At 38.4% G+C, this 20346-nt stretch overlaps 1 protein-coding gene across 1 annotated transcript in view; it reads right to left on the bottom strand.

Moving 5' to 3' along the window:
• The window catches only part of MMRN1 (multimerin 1), a 44877-nt gene extending 25022 nt beyond the window's left edge, over positions 1-19855 (bottom strand). Inside the window, exons 1-3 of the mRNA XM_036339687.1 lie at positions 19099-19855; positions 9595-9714; positions 6893-6999 (exon numbers count right to left, since the gene is read on the bottom strand). Coding sequence (XP_036195580.1) covers positions 6893-6999; positions 9595-9714; positions 19099-19679 — 808 coding nt within the window. The 5' untranslated portion in view covers positions 19680-19855. The remainder of the gene's footprint in view (positions 1-6892; positions 7000-9594; positions 9715-19098) is intronic.
• Positions 19856-20346: the final 491 nt, after the last annotated feature.

The following is a 20346-nucleotide window of genomic DNA, read 5'->3' as shown; positions in this document are numbered from 1 at the left end:
TCTATAATTTTGTGAAATTTTAAAAAGACGGATTTAAAAGAAAGTGTAATTGGAAAAACTTTAAATATTGCATGACAAAAAACTAGTGTGATTGTGTGTGTGCACTAAACTTTCCATTTACTCTTAGCCATAGTTTTTAAATTTATTGTGATAGGAGGAAATAGCTGAGAACATTGTACTCCTAAGGTAAAAAAACAAACAAACAAACAAACAAAAACAATTACTAAGCACCACACAAAGATCTTTGGATACAATTGTCATATGAACCTCTTTTCTCTGAAACTCATTGGATGGGGTCCCTGCCAATGCTGTTAAAACCTTTAAATGCCTGTTTAACAAATTCAATTGTTTGCGTTATCTTTTTCTAGCTCTGTTTGTTGACTGGAGTTCAACTTGCATTCATCCCAATTTATTCGTGGGATTCAGCTGGTGGAGAAATGCTGCTAGAATCTCTGGCAGTGGAGTCAGTTACTCTCCTGTGATAAAATTCCCATTTGATCGATGCGCTTTATTTTTTTCACTTAGCAATCTTTCTATCTTCCCATATGTATTCTCTACCACAAGGACTGCCGCAAATCCTAGGTTTTCCAGGCAATCTATCTTATCTTGCACTTAAGCACAGACCTTTGCTTTGTCCTATAGGACATCGATTTCTGTCTTTTTTTTCTTGATCCTTTCTAAGAGATAGACACTGAGACAAAAAAAAAAAAAAAGCTTTTATTTATGCACTTCAGATTTTTTAAAAATTCAAAATATTTTTAAAAGGTTTCCTTTTTATTCTCTTCTCCCAATACAATTACTCTTTTTTTTTTCTCCTTGCACTGTAAACTCTGACCTTGGTAGATTAAGGACTCAGAGAAGCAAGCAAGGTCAGCAAGTGTCAAGAGCAACAGCTTCCTTATTAGATAAATTTTCTTTTCTTTCTATTTAAAATTACACAAGTGTTATTGGTGGATGTTTTTCCCCAGGCCTTTGAGACATATGGAGGAAGTCATTATGCCAACTCAGTAATGAGAAAGCTTGCTCTCTCTTCCCTAGGAACCTGCCTGTGTGGCTTGACAAGACCAGTGTCCAGCTGACCCTGCAACATGAAGTGAATGCTTGCACGGTGGAGTTCAGTGCATACATAAAGATTTACTGAGATTTAGTAGTTAGATTGAATAAGGCAATTTGGAGAAACAAAGACTTTTTTGATAAAATGCATCATAATTTTATTGAACAATATGTTTGTAGGAGGCAATTGTCTTTCTCAAAGAGGAAAGTATTAGTCACTACCTGGAAGAATTAGATATGCAAAAATATAAGCAATAGAAGGTTTTTTTCTGTTTTAAATATTAGAACTCATTTCATATTAATTGAAGTAATATTTTAAAATAATCTTATTGGAAAAGCCCCATTTAAAAATGTTAATTACAATAGCTCTTACATAATTTATTGAATTATTTCACAGCATTTGTGAAATAAAACATTTTCATATATTCATAGCATATGGTAGGAATCAGTTTATTCCAATAACTGCATGACATATTTTAGAATATCTGTGATAGATTGTATCTATATATATAAAAGCCTAAGTGACTGTTAAGACCAGATGACCAGACAACCGGCTAGTAGCTATGACACGCAGAAGATGCTCAATGCAAAGCTGCCCCCTGGTGGTCAGTGTGCTCCCACAGCCAACTTCCCATGGCCAGCCAACCTCTTGTGGTCCCTCTCTCGAGCTGGCCGGCCCTGATCAGCCTGATCAGCCTCATCGGGACTGGGCGAGATGGCCCTAATCAGCCCCGATAGCTGGCCAGGCTGAGGGACCCCACCCATGCACGAATTCTTGCACAGGGCCTCTAGTATAAGTATAATTTTTTAAAAAGGCTAATATGCAAAGTGTCCCCTCAGGAGTTCAATCGGGAGACCTGGAGTTCAATCACTCACTATGACATGCACTGACCACAAGGGGGCAGTGCAGAACACAACAGGCTACCAGCAGCAGCTGTGGTGGAGCACTGAGGGAGTGAGGGAAAGAGGAGGCAGGGATGCGTGGAGGCGGGGAATCTGATCAGCCCTGATCACCAGCCAAGCCTAGGGATCCTACCCAGGCACTAATTTTGTGTACCGGGCCTCTAGTAATTTTATAAAAGACCTTTTCCCCCTTTTTACATTTTTCCTGTGTAGAAGATCTGACTAAAACTGACTGGATTATTTTGAACAGATTTGCAAAGAAGTTTTTCTTTTTTCCTCTCTAATCTAACATTATTTGAACTTAAATTTCTGTTCTTTGTGTCATTAGAGAAAGCCACACTGTCCTTATTCTACTTCAGAACATTTTAGAGACATCTACTAAAAAAGTACATTATTGCAAATTTTATAAAATTCATTTAAAAAGTATGTTGTTAATGACATTTCAAAAACACATCTCAGGTATCATATAAAATTAGGTCCCTTTCTGACAAACCATTTGACCCTCAAAAAGGTATAACAAATGTAAAATATATTAAAACTATTACATTGCCATTGGATTTGATGCTCCTTTTTTCAACAAAATTCTATTAGCTTAGATTTTTTTTTAAAAAAAATTGGTTTTCTCTTGAAAGTATGATTAATATTTTTAATAATCTAGAACTTGTTACCAGAATTTTGACATCTGAATTACTTTAAAAAGAGCATGTGTGGAGGTTCAGTAATATTATAAACAGCATGTTGCAGGATAAGACACAGTAAGAGTTGCTCCCTTATTTTGAATCCCGACATTCCTTCCTAACAGATGGGGTAGATCTATAAAGACAAAGGAAAAAAGAAAAAGACAGAGGGGTACCAAGTGGAGGAGGAAACATAAAAGAGTATAGTTGCTAGCAGCTCTAATTTAACCCTGACCTATTAATCTCTTTCATATCGTTTAAAAGATCTTCCTCCTAGGACAGGGGTGGGCAACCTTTTTGTGAGTGTGTGCCAAAACCAGCAAAATCTCTGACTCAAAATTCTTCTGCGTGCCAACCCTAATTTTTTGAGAACATGTTACGCCTACTTGATATTTCCTAAGGTGTACGTATGTGAAGAAATTTGAAGAAAAAATAAAATTCATTCGAGCGACAAAAACACAGTATATGATGATGAAAAATACATTTATTTTTTAATGTATACATGTACACTGATAGTCCGACAGAAAACTTCATGACCGTTTGATATTATCAGTGGGACTTTTGCTGCTGCATCACTGATGACAGAGATTTTACATCAGGTTTATATTTCGTGACCTTCAGAGATATGCACGAGCTACTACTTTCATCCATCAGGCTACTCCTATTATGAGACTTAACAAAATTCATCACTGAGAACAAAGATTCACAAGCATATGTGGATGAAACCAAAACACTGTTCGGATCTAGAAAGGCAGGGAGAGTTAAGGCAGAGGCATAGAAATTGCTCTTCCCCTCTCTCGTCAATCCATGTCTATGGTCTTTAAGATAACTTGTTATGTAAAATTATTTATTTATCTAAGATGCACCCACAATGAATTTATCTGAAAAATAAAAGAGTTGATATTAAGAAAAAAATTGTAAATGGAAGATTATAAGAGAGGGTTTCGGTGCCAGCAAAAGTTACTGGCATGCCATGTTTGGCACACGTGCCAGGGGTTGCCCACCCCTATCCTAGGATATAAATTTAAATAAAGTTTTTATTTTTGTTTTATAAAATTTATTTTGCTTGTGAGGAGGAAACTTGTTGGGGAGGCAGGGATTTGTGAAACGTATTCAGTATTTCACACATTTTCTATGAATATTATTTCTAAAATAATCTCCTGATGTGAAGGACTAGCATTGAAGTAATTATGGTAGTTACACAACCTAGGTATTCCAAACACTTCAGAGCTCTGAAGAGGTTTAAAGAATGAATCAGTCACACTGGTTATTCTTGCCATATTTGGGGCAGCTTGTCATATGAGACAGCATAGAGAGTGTTGTCAAAGGAAACCTGACAATTGTTTCTCCCTTATAAGAATACAAGGCTTTTGGCACATATATATAAAGTGTGATAAAAAGGGGTGGAGGAACTTGACATGTAATTGGGTAGGAATCAGAAGGGGGAGGGCAAAAACACACCCCAGGATAGAAGAGATAATAAAGAATAGTTGAAGGGACAAAGAGACACAGTAGTTCTTGATACTACCAGTGCATCAATTGCACAAATAAAAAATTCAATAGCTTGTACTGCAATACAGCTGAAGAGTAGGATGGTCAGAATATTGTAGGGAGCAACCGTAGGTTCTTTTACAATTGCAGTGGTATTAGAATTAATGGTATGACAATCTCACACAATGGGCATATCAGCCATCAGAAAATTATTCCTGCTCTCGATTTCAATAGAAAGAAGACCTCTCCACAGCAGCTTATCAGCAGCAGGTACCTGAACTGTAACTAATTCTAATTATAGTATTGTGACAGAAGGTCACAGTCAAAATGGTTCTGGGACATTTTGGTTAATGGAGATTCAAGGTAACAATTTATAAATCTAGTGTTAAAGTAATCCACTGGCTGCTCCCACTTAGAACACAAGGTGTCATTAAACATTTAAAACTAAACTATTTGAATTTAATTTAAATATCCTATATAATAAAAGCCTAATATGCAAATTGTCCCTTCGATGGAGAGTTTAACCAGGAGTTTGATGGGGGGATGGGGGGGAAGGGGCCGGGGGGCGCAGGCCTTCCAACGACCCGCAGCCCCTCCCCCCAGCCGGCCCTGCCCCCAATTGTCCATCCCTCCCCCACTGGGGGGCAGGGCAGGCCAGCCAACCATGGGAAGGGAGGCCCCAGCTGGCCACCACTAGGAACCCTAGCTGTGCATGAATTGCATGCCCTGGGCTTCTAGTTTCATATAATACTTTGAGAAAAGGGGAATAACAGTACATAGTAGAGATTCAAAATTGTCAGCTGGTCTTGTTTCTTGTGTGTACATTTATAATGACGAAATTCTATGTGTGTGCGTGTTTTTTCCCCTCTTGGGTGTATTATTAATCTATATGAGTTAACCCTTGCAAAAACATGGGCTTGAACTGCGTGGGCCCACTCATAAGTGGATTTTTTCCAATAAATATACAGCTGGCCCTTCGTAACCCAGGGTTTTGCATCTGCAGATTCAACCAACCCAGATGGAAAACAGTTTTTTTGTGGGGGGTTTTTTCAGCCTAGTTGCGGAGGGTTGAGCCATGTCCCGAAGGGCGGAGCCCAGTCATCAGTGGTTTGGAATCCACAGATGCTGAGGGCCCACAGTATACACTGCAATATTTTATTTTATAAAAGGGAGTTGAGCATCTGTGGGTTTGGGTATCTCTGTGTGAGTCCCGTGACCAATCCCCCATGGAACTCAAAAGTTATATGTGGATTTTTTACTGTGTGAGGTGTTAGCACCCCTAACTCCGGCATTGTTCAAAGGTCAACTGTAGTCGGCAAAAAAAACAGAGCCTGGAGCAACAGCAGTCCTTATCAGCTTTGGGAACAGACTTTGCTTCCTGCCATAGAGCTGTATCCAGCCCCTCTGTACCCTGGGATGTGTAATGACATTCTAAATTTCCAGGAAGGTATACTGTGAACAACACTTGAATCTTTAAGAAATAATGATGGAGTTAATATTCCTAACAAATTCTTCTTTATATAAGAGAAATACAAAAATAATCTTAGACTTTAGAAATATAATTCTAAATACTGCCCAGAACTTTCAGCCATCTGCCAAATACAGACTATAAACAAATACGTTTTACCACTGTGAGCACATCTATGCACTCGTAGAAGTCCAAAGTCCTTTGAAAGCAGTATCATGCTTCATGCTTGGATTTTTAAAGAATATCCTAAATTACCTTGTTTCCAAATATTTGGGTGCAGATATTTTGTTTAAAAGTTTACTTTACCTGATTATAAATGAAATACATATACATGTTATACTCTGAAAATGTATTAAATTTTTTAACATCTCTGAAAGTCAGACCCAGAACAAATAGCATTGCAATGAAATTTCTCTTTAGATTCTCATTGAATTGGGCTAGAAGAACCATATGTAAGTAATATCTCTAACTAAATTGCAGGCTTCCTATAGCTTCTGTACTAGTATAACAATATTCTTTTTTTAAATACGAATCATAATGGTTTCTCCACACTTACATTAATTTTTAATCACAGCCTCCTACACGGCTGATTGAATTCCCCACCACTGGCCTTTCTTGTAATATTCATTCATTTAAAATATGTATGCTGATACCATATCTTCTTTTTCAAAGGAAACCTGTTTAAAGCCATAAGCAAAATAATAGTCGCATGGATGTTAGGCCACAGCAGGCTACCATGTGTTTGATCAGATCTTGCTACCAGAAAACCCTTATAATCTCACTTGAAAAAAATGGCTCCATTAGGATTTTTTAAAAAGCAGAATAATTCATGCCATATTTGTATATATTCTTTAAAACTGAGTTTCATTTATAAAGACAATATTATTTAAAATAATTGAACTGGAAAAAATAGAGTGTAGTTTTTATTTTATTTTACATAGGGTCATGTCTAATGATAATTTTTAAAAAATTGGGATTTCTAGTATTTTAATAAGGCATGTTTCTAAAGCACATAGCTAAGAAAAAAAGCAAGCTATTTAATGAGATCTCCATTTACCCATTATGTAAAACCAACATAAAAATAAGGGGAGAATTTAAAAGACAGATTATGAGATTTTAGGGTACTATAATAGCTACCAAGTTAGGGGGCACTGAAAAGGTAAGTCCTAATAGCTTGGTTACATGTTAATTAGCTGATTCAAAAGAGAAAATGCAACTCTTTTCTTCACTAGGATCAGTTGCTTATTCTTCAGAAGTTTATGCTTCTAATTGTTATTACAAAATTAGTATTAGATGATACCTTTTAGCTGACATTTTGCTCCACTGAATCCAGGACAGCATTTCCATTCCAATGAGGTAACAATTTTATGTTGCATCCTGTAGACAGAATTTGATATCCTCTGAGATCTAGAGAGGAGAGCAATTGCAGGAAATGGGTTATTTGCCTCACGTTCAATTATCACTTGGAGTAATTAATGTAAAGCGTTTGGGATGATTTCTGAAATATAATAAGCATTTAGTAAGCATTATCGGTTGTGATTATTATCATTACTATTATGAGTGTATTTATCATTAATGTCATTGTCAAACTGAGATTTCTTTAAACACATTAAAAATGTGTTAAAGGTCATACTATTTGATATTTTAAATTTATGCCTATCATTACATTTCTAAAGATACTATAGCGTTTCCTTTTATAATGCGTTTCACTAAACCAATGTTAAAAGTTATTTTTTTTGTAGTTTACACTCTTTTTTAAAAATGTTGTTTTATTGCTTAAAGTATTACAAAGAGTGTTACATATGTCTCCTTTTTTTCCCCAAAAAGTTATTTTAATTCTAATTTTTCCATAGTCTATAGAGGCAATTTAGTTTTATTCCAACTCTCATTTCTTATATTGTTATAGTTAAAGGGATCCTTTTTACTCCTGATCAATAACAAACAACTTACAAAAAATTAGATATTAGTAATATAAGTGAAATTATGATAGCCACATTTTAAAATCACACCATATATTATTTTGTTCATGTAGTATTTCTCTGAGAGGGGTTGGGGAGAGAGGAAAAGGTCTAACATGATAAAATATTTCTGAGAAGGAAGCATGAAAGGGAATTCTAGAAACTATAACATTTCGAGAATCAATATAAATAGTGAATAATACACAATTGTAGGCTCAGGGTATGTAAATGTAAGTCATAAATACAATTTGGCCATATTGTTTTTACCCCCATGACTTCAGTATTTAGTTAATATTTATCAAATGGGTCTATGAAATGGACCTATATAATTTTGTTTAATTCTCATAGAAGTTCTGTAAAGAAAGTATTATTATCCCAATTTGCTAATGAAGAAGCTGTGGAACAGAGAGATGAAATAATTTGCTCGAAGTCCCACATCTAAAGGTAATCAAGCTGGGGTTTTCACCCATGCTGTGCGGGTTAGCCTCCCTGGTATGAATCTAGTGTTTGTCATATACAACTACTTGGAAATACTGTAGTCACTTTCATAAATAAACCCTTTATTTATTATGTGGAGGAAATACATTATAATAGACTGGGCTTTGCTTTGGGAGACTTGAATTTTAATTTCTGCTGCAACAATGGGTAATTCAAAATGTATGAGGTTATTCCTCAATTTTCAGATGACCTCTAAGACTCATTTTATCTCTAAATGCAGGCTAATCATTTGTTTCTGCTTATTTCAGTAAATTATATGCAGTAAATAACTTTGTCCAGTAAAATATCATCTCCAGTCCAGAAGCTAAAGCTAAATAGGAAGTGAGGCAGGTGGGAAAAGGACTCCTTCGAGTTTATAAGGATGAACTCAAGCAGGTAGCTGCATTATTGTCAGAGCCAACGTTCCCTGCTTTGGCAAACTGCATTTCTGCTGTATGCTGCTCAGATGTGATGAACAAGAAGGTGACAAGCATTGCATTGGTACTGAAATAGTGAATAAATGGAGAGATCCATTCAAAGGTAGAGAAAGATAAGAGATGAAAATAAAGATACATATTCCTGGTTTATTTAAAGAGATTTAAAAAGCTCACCTTGAACTCAGAAGGGCAAGATGATACATGTTTCTGTGGTAATATTTTCATTACTAAAGAACTAACCAGGCATTCTTCGTATCTCATGTCGACAAGGAAAGTGTCACAAAGGGAGTAGATGCTGAAAGCAGAACTGGAGCTCAGCTCTCCCAACTCCCTAAGATGTGCTTAGCTCTCTGGACCATGAACTGTAGCTATTCCTCAGGGACTAAGCAACACCTTGATTTTATGTATTCTTACTGCACACTGTTCCAGATTGCCGATGTGTCAGATTCACTGCCTGAGTTATTCGTATGACAATTTGCATAACATTAGCCATCATGACCTGAATAACAATTTTAGTTTCTATTGCACATTCTTCTGAAATACCCCCAGCTAAGCTCCTGTGACTGTATGAATTCAGAGCATTTATCAGTTACTCAGCCCCACATATTAGAACAATTACATGGGTTTTTTTTAAAAATGAAAACTAAATAACATGTGTCATTAAAATAGACACAAAAAGAAAGGCCCCACAGAGCTGCTTTACTATGCATAACTGCAATGGGTAGCCTGCCACACTGGGGACTTCTCTCTAGCCTATAATGAAAGGGAAATTATCAATAAACGTCTAAATCTGTGAGTGAATTTCATAAGGAAATGAAGGCTAGGGTTGTTGATAAGGTTACAGAATAAACGTAATAGCAGTAGTAAAAAAAGAAACGAGCATGAGAGTGAACATTTATTAAAGATACTAGTATAAGGATAGCCCTGAATTATCTCACATATTATAAAAACACCTATCTAGGCAAGTAGTAGTAGTGTCTGAATTTTATTTATCCATGATCATACATATAGTTTAATGTGATGACCCTACTATATATATGTATTTGAGATGATTAACTTTCTCCATATATATTCCAGGCCATACACAATTTTGATGCAAGAAATTACTATTTTCAAGAACCATGACATACCTCTGGGGACAAAGCCCAGTGTTCCAGCCACAAGGCCTTCTCCCACGTGGGACGTGAGTGACTTGGTTGTCCAGTACCACTGTGGGAGACAATCTGGTGTGCACATAAGCACACCAATTCCTAAGGAAGAGATCATTTTTGTTAGGAAAAATCACTGTCAAAGAATTCCTTTTATCAAAATTATTTTCATAGAACTATATCTATGCTAGTACAGAAGATCAGATACCTTGAAATATTGATGTTTAGCTTTAAAATATCTAGAGAGGATAGAAACTACATTTGTTACTGCATTGCTGTACTTGTGGGAAATAAAGAAACACTGTAAGATCACAGTAAATTAAGCATAAATCAGAAGTAAAACCAAAACCTGTGTTGTTTGGCTGTAAGCTAAGTCAAAATCCAAGATTGCTCTTATGACAAGTACCAATATTAGGACCAAGATTGGAGATCCAGATCTAAGTTCATTACCTCTATATCATAATGTGCAGTAAGACAGAAGTAAAGAAATAAATGGTGTAAGGATCAAAAAGAGGAAAAAAATAACTCTTTTGAGCTGCAGATGATATGACTATGAATAAAGAAAAAATGAAATAGTTTAGATGCAAATGATTTCAATTAATAAGACAGTTCAGCAATGTGGGTAAGATCAACATAAACATTTTTATAATTAATGAAAAGTTTAGCCACATCTTTAAGATCAGTTACAGTTCAATGTACCAACAACAAATTTTTAAAAATACTGTATGCATTAACAAAAATAATATTACCTTGTTACATCCAACAAAAAATGTGAGATTTAATATATGAATATTGTAAGCTTTATTGAAAAGTCTGAAAAAAATCCAGTCTTATGTTCATTGACGGGAAGAGCCAATGTAAAGATATCAATTCTCATCAATTTACTCTATAGAATCAATGCATTTTTAATCAAACCTTAGTTTGATACAAGTAAATAAGCTTATTACATAATGTCTTATGAAATAAACTAAAAACATAAATTCCAGATATTTCTGGTTATGGCCAGAACAAAAGCACCAGATTTACCTTCCCTTGGTAAAAACTATAAAGCTGGACAAGGTATCTATACTAATAAAAGGGTAATATGCAAATAAACCGAACGGCAGAACAACCTAATAACCAATCAAAGCATAATATGCTAATGATATGCTAATGCTGCTCAACCGCTCATGATGATGGGCACTGACCACCAGGGGTAGACACTCTGACCAGTAGGTTAGCTTGCTGTTGGGGTCCAGCTGATCGGGACTGAGCAAAATGGGCTGGACACGCCCTGGAGCCCTCCTGTGGTCCTTCCCTAGCCCAATTGTGCACCAGTGGGGTCCCTCAGCCTGGCCTGTGCCCTCTCACTATCCAGGACCCTCCGGGGGATGTCAGAGAGCAGGTTTCAGCCCAATCCCACAGGCCACTCCCCTTGGGAGGGCACCAGATGCAGGGTTCATGGCTGGTGAGTGGTGCTGCAACAGCACAAGCCTCCCTGGATCAGAACTTACTGGGCGTGAGCCTGTGGCAGGCACAGTAGGCCGGGATGAGCAGGAGCCGCAGGTAGGAGCTGCAGGCAGCATTGGACTGCGGGTTTTGGCTGATCCTTGCAGACTACCCAGAGGGACCCCACCCGTGCACGATTTTGTGCACTGAGCTTCTAGTCTATACTAATAAAAGGGTAATATGCTAATTAGACCAGACATCTTCTGGACGTCCTTCCAGACAAGGCCACAGCTGCTGCAAGGACTGAGGGCCTGCAGCCGCAGAGGCTGTGAGGGCCAGTCCAGCGCCATGGTCCCTTTTGCAGAGGCCGTGGGAGAAGGCATCACAGGAGAAGGCAGAAGGGCTAAGGGAGAAGGACAGCACCGCAGAAGAAGGGAGAAGGTGGCAGTTAGGCAGTTAGGGTGATTAAGCCAGGAGGGGAGAGCAGTCAGGTAGTTAGGGCTATCAGGCCAGCAGGGGAGAGCAGTTAGGCAGTTAGGGGGATCAGGCAGGCAAGTGAGCAGTTAGGAGCCAATCTGGTTCCAGATTGCAAGAGGAATCCCAGATTGGAGAGGGCACAGACCAGGCTGAGGGATCCCCTCCCCCATGCACAAATTTTGTGTACTGGGCCTCTAGTATCTATATATAGAAAAACCTAAGGCACCGGCCAACCATTTGACAGGTAGCTATGACATGCACTGACTACCAGGAGGCAGACGCTCAACTCACAGGCATGGAAACATGGAGCTGACTGATGAATCTCAGAGGGAAGGGGGTGGGGAGAAGGTGGGAAGAGATTAGCCAAAGATCCTATATGCATACTAGAGGCCCAGTGCATGGATTCGTGCACTGATCGGGTCCCTTGGCCTGGCCTGAAGGGATCAGGCTGAAACTGGCAGTCCAACATCCCCCGAGGTTGTCCCAGATTGCGAGAGGGCACAGACAGGGTCTCTAGTATAACAATATTTTTCAGGTGTTGGACAAAGACAACACAGCGATAGGATTCTTGAGAGAAAGGGACATACATGCATGATTTGAACTCCATATTCAATCTAATTTTCTGCCTGGGAACAGTTTTTAAATTGCATCTTTGGGTAAACCTTAAAAGAAAGATAATACTGGGCGAAGAAAACAGAGCTCTGAGTGTGGGGCTGCTGAGGAGGTTAGAAGATGTGGGAAAAGTTAAATAAAACATGGGACAGGTCATTTTAAAGATCAACCTTGGGGTACTCTTGCATCTTGGGCTGAATACCACGCTGTGCTTGAAAAGAGTAGGAAAAGAGGGAGAAGCCTTATTCCTGGTTGCAACACCAGTTATTTTATCATAAAAATATCCTATAGCAAACTAGAGAAAGTCCTCAATAATTATAGGTTGAATGAATGATTGGATATTGCTATTTTTTCTTCTCCTTTTCTATTTTGATTATTTGTTTCATTGTAAATATGTGTCTTGTTACATTTAATTTATATTTTTTCCTCTCACCTATGACTTTGGTTTGTTCTCCCCCCACCCCCACCCCCGCCTCCCAGAGAGCAGAGCTGATTTACAAAACATATACTGAAAGAAATGTTATATGACTGTGAAATTGAACCACTACAAGTGCAAATCAATATGAGATGAGATGTATGTCTCTAAATCAGTATTAAGGAATCTATTCTGCTTAAAAATAAAAATAAAAGAATGCAGAAATCACCCTGAATGTTAAAGAGGGAACCCAGTTTTCCCAGGGTAAAGCAACTAAAGTTAGTAATCATCTGCTTTGGAATATTTGGCTTCTTAGGACCAAATGGTCTTCTACAAGGAAAGCTGACTCAGTCATTCATTCTTCCAAGGCAGATGAATTGAGCACCGTATATCTTATGGTGCTAGGTTGTATTGAAGGAAAAGTTTAAAAATTCAGTTCCATGAAGACATAAAAAGACACTTTGCACATTTTGTGAAAGTATGGCAGTACTTGCAAAAATAATGTGAAACAAAGAACTGGCAAAAGCAAGATATAAAAAGGAGAAAGATTTAAAATTAAGAGAAACACATACAGGGATATTTTAAAAACTTAGATTCCTCATGCAAATCCACTGATTATCCTAATTGCAGCGAACGATGAATTTCAACCGATGCACAGTTGTATGTCACATGAACACTAGCTGAATGACTATTGAGGCTGGAATATGAGGCAGGAAAAAGGTAAGTACCACTAATTCTACATATTCTGAATTTTGAAAAATGATAGATAGATGATAGATAGATAGATGATAGATAGATAGATAGATAGATAGATAGATAGATAGATAGATAGATTATGAGAATAAATAACAGGGTCACCAGCTATTAAAATTCTAAGTAGTAAAACAGTCTCATGACTAACATAGCTGAGTAGGCAAAAAGCATAGCAGCAGATTGCTCATGACCTGGCAATCTCTGGTCCGGTATAAAATGGAAGAATTATCCATAGAACCCCTGGTGTGACTTGTAATTAGGTTTATGCTATGATGTTAAAAATGGAAATACAATTTTAAAGTCAAATTATCAAGAAATATGTTTAAAAATAGAAAATTAAGCATGGTAAAATGGTGACAGGCAGAATAAGATAAACGGGATGATCCCAGACAAGCATTTTGCTTAAGTCGAGAAATGCTCTGTATTTTTCCAATCGGATTACGTGCATGGAGAGCGGGTACTTCGAAGTGGTTAGCTTTCCATGGGGCGGCACCCCTGCAAGCAGCAGCCTGCATCTGGGATTCTCTTTAGGGGTAATAACACCATTGCTTTTGTGCAGCAACATGTACTAAAAAAAAAGCTTGCATTGAGTCTTTGATTTTTCCAAGTTAATAGGTGAAAGGTCTTTTTTTTTCCTAGGGAAAAGCAGACATCTTTGGTTATTTATGAACATGAGCCGACTTTGCAGAAATAGGAGGCAGAAAAAGGAGTCTAATCTGACTTATCCAATGTGAAGTCTTGTGGATAATGAACTAAGAGAAGCATTATAAATACACAATGTACTACATTTTTGATTGACACATTTTAGAAACCCCAAACTTTGTTATATGTATAACATATTTTATAAGTAACCATTTTAAAATTATTTAGTACAACCTTTTACACAAATATGTTTTATTTTACCGAGTTTTCTTTTTCTGTTTCTTTCCCCCACACTGTGAATTCAACATATTCAGGGACACTGCAAGCTGTTTGTGTTCCAGAAGATGGCAGGCTTTCCCAGTGTGCAGACCACGAAGCCTGGGGAAAGGCTGGCTAAGAGGCTGTGATGCTTAATCCTACACATAATCCTGTTGTTCCTGAAAATTGACTCTTAGCATTTTCTCTTAAATAACACATTTCAAAATAGTATTTTTGTATTAAAAAACAGGTGTGGAAATACAAAAAAAATTCTCATTTAATCAACTGCACTAAATACTTGTTAAATTCTAGCACATATACTTAAATATTCAGTAGCAATTTACTGAGTAGAAATGTCAAGAGAATTAAAAAAAAAAAAAGGAAACAATGAGGAATATTAAGATACAGCTTATAGTCTATTTAGTATTAGTTTTCACTGTTGGTAATAACAGGGTAGACATTTGTTATCCAAGGAAATAAAAAAATAATATTTAATATAATGGTATGGTTCTCTTTTTACAGCATGTGAGAATAATTCCCTTTGGATGCTAATAGGCTTGACAATAATTTTGCAAACTACACATGCTATAAATTAAATATCGTGTCCTTCCTCCCCCAAATTCATATGTTGAAAATCCTAAGTGCCCAATATGATAGACTTAGAATTGGGGGGTTGGAGATGATTAGGTCATGAGGCCACTCCCTCATGATGGGATTGATGCCCTTATAAAAGAGGCCCTAGAGATACCCCTCACTCTTCCACCATAGGAGGATACAATGAAAAGCTTGGGACCTGAAAAAGGCTCTCACCCAATGATGCTGGCAACCTGGCCTCAGACTTCCAGCTTCCAGAACCGTGAGAAATAAATGTCTGTTGTTCGCAAGCCACTGAGTGTGTTATTTTGTTACAGCAGCCTGAATGGACTAAGACAACAGATGAATTTTATTGATCAGATTTGTCATATCTACATGTAGTCTAATAAAAGACTTATAGAACTTATAATTTTACATATTATACTAGAAGTCATAATTCATTTGACATAAGCCACTTGTACATACAGCAAGTAAGTGTAGCTTATATTAAAAAGAATAAATAAATGAAATTCTAAAAGAAACCAAGTTATTAAACTCATCAAATAAAATATTTATGTTGTTTCATATTTGACTTTTATTTTCCTTCTGGCCCTTTCATTAACTCTTTACCATATTTATGACCATCCTGTATATAAAATAAAACAACCAATAAAAAAGTGGAAGACTCTCTGGGCTAGCTCTGGTTTTTGCCCCCTCTCTCTTGTCCCATTTATTAAAAAAGAAAAAGAAAAAAAGTACACACAATAAAACCTTCACAATTGAGTGTGTATATTTCTATATTTCCCAAATTTACATCTCTAGCTGACCTCTCTTCTAAACTCCAAGTCCATCCACAATCCACAGAGTTCTTTTGAGTTCTTTCTATGTGCCTGGCACTGTTGTATGCAGTGAATAGAATAGTAAATAAGAAAGGCAAGGTTCCTATTTTTATGGGATGTATGTTCTACTGTTAAAAGACATAAAATACACAACTGTTTACATACATAGACCCAATAATTTTAAATAGCGCTATGAAAAAAATAAGGGTGATAAAATAAGGATGGCAACTTTACACGGAGTAGTCAGCCAGGTCTCTGAGGAGGGACATTAAAGTTGCAGTTTCATGAGGAAAAGAAGTCCTTCACTTTAAATACTGAAGGAAGAGCATTCTAGCAAGAGTGAACAGACAGTTTCCTTGACATGCATGTTAATTTGACATGCTCAGCAACCAGAAAGAAGGCCAGTGTGGCTGGAGGAAGTGAAGTGGAGTGAGCATGGATCCTAATGGAAGATCTATATACAGTGGGGCCTTGACTTACGAGTGTCCTGACTAACGAGTTTTTCAAGATACGAGCCATCTCTCGGGCCGATTTTTTGCTTTGAGTTGCGAGCTAAAATTCAGGTAACGAGCCAGCTTCAGATACCCCACTGCTAGTTGGCACAGCAAACATCACAGTGAACGCCACAACATCAGCCCAGCATCACGTGTCTCACTCGTTCACTTTAAGATTTGACATACGAGTAATTTGAGTTACGAGCTCCGTCACAGAACGAATTAAACTCGTAAGTCAAGGCCCCACTGTATATATAAAAGCCTAAGCGACTGTTAGACCGAATGACTGGAACGACCCGTTGACCACCAGGAGGCAGATGCTCAATTCAGGAGCTGGTGGTCAGTGCACTCCTACAGCCAACCTCCCATGGCCCCTCCACACAGCCGGCCAGCCCCCATTGGCCCCTGGTGCTAAACCTGCTTCTGGCTCGGGGTTTTGTACATAGCAGAGCAGCTCCCTCACTGAGATCTATTGAAAGTCACAAGGGTTTGTCTCGCTCCCATCCTCTCCCTTCTCTGGGGGCTGCCCGCTGTGATGGCAGCACAGTGGCAAAGGAAGGAGGAGGGGGGGAGGCAGGGAACCACATGGTGGTGGGGCGCCAATGGTGGTATTGGCATCCAGCATCCGTTTCTTCTGTGTCCAGCCTGGTGACCCTCGCCTCCTCTCCTGTCCCCTCCTCTCCCGTCCCAGCCCGAGCCTTCAGTCCTGGGCTGGGATGGGAAACTGGGGGTGGGTGGCAGTAGTTGGGGGTGGTTCCCAGGGGGCTCGAGGCCAGTGGCCAACCTCCCGTGTTCCCTCCCCCACCATGTATGAATTCGTGTACTGGGCCTCTAGTGAGATCATAAAGATAGGCAAGCTCATGTCAAGTAAGAGCTGTGATCCCTGGTGAGAATTCTGCATTTTATTCTAAATGTAATGCAAAGCAACTGAGGAATTTTGAGCATGTAAGCAAAATATAAAATTCACAGATTTTAAGATACACATCTTTGCAATCAAGAATATATTTTGAAATGAATGATATCTTTCAGTCAGTATTGGTTGGACAGTTTCATTTTAAATATGCAAAAAATTGACATATAGTAAAAAAAATCCCTAAGTCTAAGAGATATGTAAATCTAAAAATTCTAAGAGATAATGCTGTCATACTTTCCTTTCTTGTTAGTATATCATGTAATAGGCCACAATAGATGAAGTCATATGTCCAATGAAATACACTAATAAAATGTTTTAAAAGTTTAAACACCTTAAATTTAAACAATGTCATGTAAAATCTATTCAATAAAAAGTTTTTTAAAAGCTCTTACTTCTGTGGAGCATGGATTACAGAAGACAAGAGTGGAAATATGGACAAGTTAAATAATAGAGACTAGGAACAGGATGGTGTAGTGAAGGGGGAGAAAAGCTGAGGAATCTGGAATATATTGGAGGAGATACTAAGAAGATTATTATTTTCTTTGTTAAAGGCTAGAGGGAAAGAAAATGTCAAGAATATATCCAAGGGTCCAGCTGGCATGACTCAGTGGTTGAGCATTGAACTATGAATCAGGAAGTCATAGTTCAATTCCCGGTCAGGGCACATGCCTGGGTTGTGGACTTAATCCCCAGTGTGGGTGGGGTGTTTAGGAAGCAGCCGATCAATGATTCTCTCTCATCATTGATGCTTCTATCTCTCCCTCTCCCTTCCTCTCTGAAGTCAATAAAAAATATGTTAAAAAAATAACATATCCAAGGTTTCGAATTATGAAACTAGCCATCACTGAGATGGTGAAGATTTAAATTCAAGTATGTGCATGCAGGGGCTGTAGTTGTGGGAGAAGTTAAGTAAGCAGTTGATGTATACCAGTACCTCTTTTCACCTATTATCCTCTCAGGGAAGGCTTGCTCACCTCCCTTGTAGACCATGCACCCTCCTGTATTTTCTCATAAGCTTCATTCAGAATGCTTATCACCATTTTAATGCATTTTTTATTCAGTTTTTCCTTCTCATACCCTTCCCACTGGTCTGTAGAATCCATGAGAGCAGGACAATGGGAGTTTGTGTTCATTCTTTCACCTTCAGCACAAGCTCCGTGCTGTGGACAGATCAAGTCCCCAGCAAGCACTTACTCAACGCATAAATGCCTTAATCCTAATTTCTTCTTTTTATCCTGCCTATTTCAAAGTGCTTGGTCACTGACAAACATCCACTCTGCTAGACAGGAAACCACACACAGCTCTGATGTAGCCAGGAGTGACTAACTGCGTGCTAAGATGAGAGAGAGTGAACGATGCGAAAAAATATGCCAGAAAAAAAAAATCCTATAGATATACGTATTCCTTTTATTTGGAATCACTATAAAATTCCAAAAGCAGTAGGAAAAAATATGTTCTTTTTTTAAATCCCAAATTATCTCAAATTAGTTAGCCCAAATCAACCAGGTTTTATTTGTACTTTTTCCACAACCTCTGTATTTCACATATGAAGAAATTGAGGTTCAGGGAGATCAACTGACTTGCTCAAAGTTATGAATCTAGATAGTATGGGAGCCAGGATTCCAACCCACCACTACTTGGTTTGATCTTGATAACTGTATGTGTTCCACAGCACCAGGCTGTTTCAATTTTTAAAATCTGTTCACATCCCAACTATATTGACGTGTGTTTTTTCCTTTCATGTTGTGGGTATAATTCTGAGCACAACCAACATACCCTTGAGTTGAATGAACTGAACTCACAGTCACTGTGGTGTTACATTCTTTGTCAGTAACTATCCCAAGTAAAAATACCTCTGTAAGCGATTTTGACAACTTCAATTAAAACAGAATTGTTGCATGTTGTTTGTTCTTCCTTTCTCCATTAGATAAGGTAACACTTAATTGCACTGTCTAACTGAAATATGGTCCACTTTCACCTAAAATATAAAATTATTTTCTGGGAGTGAGATAGTTGAACTGTTAGCTTGCAATCTTACAGACCTTATAGTTAAGGGGGAAAAGAAGAAAAGAATCGGCTTACTTCCCTCTCGTTGTCTCAAAGCTTGACTGTTGATAGTTGGTTCTCTGGCTTTCACTGGTGTCACCTCTGCTGAGATATGTTTCCCGTGGGGATCGATTTCCCAGGCCACCAACTGAGTTGAGAGAAGTCACTTGATTCGACTTGCTGGCAAAGCTCTGAAGAAATTTCAGCGTGGAGTTGGCAAGGACCACGGACTCGGCTCCAGGACTGAACTTGCTGCTAGATTTGGCCAGCGGGGCCAGAGTTTGTAACTTCAGCACCCTTTCCTCCGGCTCCTCTGTGGATGTGAGGGCTGGGCGTCTCACACCCGCAGGAGCTGCACTGGTCTCTGAGGGAAGCAAGGCTGCTTTTAGGAGACCTTCTTCTGAGGTTCTTGTCTCAGGGACCATCTCAGCTGACATGATCTGAGTGGTTGGCAGCATTCGGTGACTTTGTAGTTTATTTAGAGGAACCGAAGCAGAGGTCATCTTCTTCTGGGAGTTTCCATCCTCAGGCGTAGTCCAAGTCTGCGTGGTGTGGTTAAGCCCAAAGCCCCCACTCCATATACTGGAAAGCAGGACAAATAGCCTTGCTCCCTTCATCTCAGTAGTTTGAAGCAAGAAAGCTCATGTGAAACTGGGGAGTGAGTCCTTCTAGCCTTTTCAACGGCTGCTTCCACACTGACTCCGCTAAGACAGGGCTTTGCCAATGTGAGATGTGCAAAGGAAACAGGTTTCTGTGTTTTGAAGTGGACTCAGGAAGTCTGATTTCCTGTTTCTGTAGGTTCGGTGTGATCTGTGACCTCTGGTAGGATGGATCTATGGAAGCGGGAAGGGTTTCTGACGAGGCTAAGGGCAAATGGGAAAACACAGGCAATTGTTACCAGGAAAACCCATGAGAAAAATATGAAGTAACTTGGCTTCCCGTAGGTACACCTATGCTTCACCTGTTGCTCATTTTAAAGAGGAGCTTCATGTTGACAATGGGGAGCATGGAACCTGTTTGGATGTACTGAATGAAAGAGGTTACCATTTTGTTCTACTACACAAGGATATTGAGAGAAAAAAATTGCCACTCTTCTTTCCCACTGTGCCCCATCCAAAGAGCCACCTTTTATTCAAGTGCTTATACACATGCACACATATAAACAAACACTGTTTTGCGCTGTGTCTCTGCCCTTTCACACATCACAGGCTAAGTTAATGGGGAAAAAATTAACCCATTTTTATAAATACACTTCATCTGTAGCATTATGTGAAGTTAATCTGA

This window comes from Myotis myotis, unplaced genomic scaffold (assembly GCF_014108235.1).
Source record: "Myotis myotis isolate mMyoMyo1 unplaced genomic scaffold, mMyoMyo1.p scaffold_m19_p_1, whole genome shotgun sequence".
In the NCBI taxonomy this organism is placed as follows: Eukaryota; Metazoa; Chordata; class Mammalia; order Chiroptera; family Vespertilionidae; genus Myotis; species Myotis myotis.
This window is presented reverse-complemented; position numbering and strand designations above follow the sequence as displayed.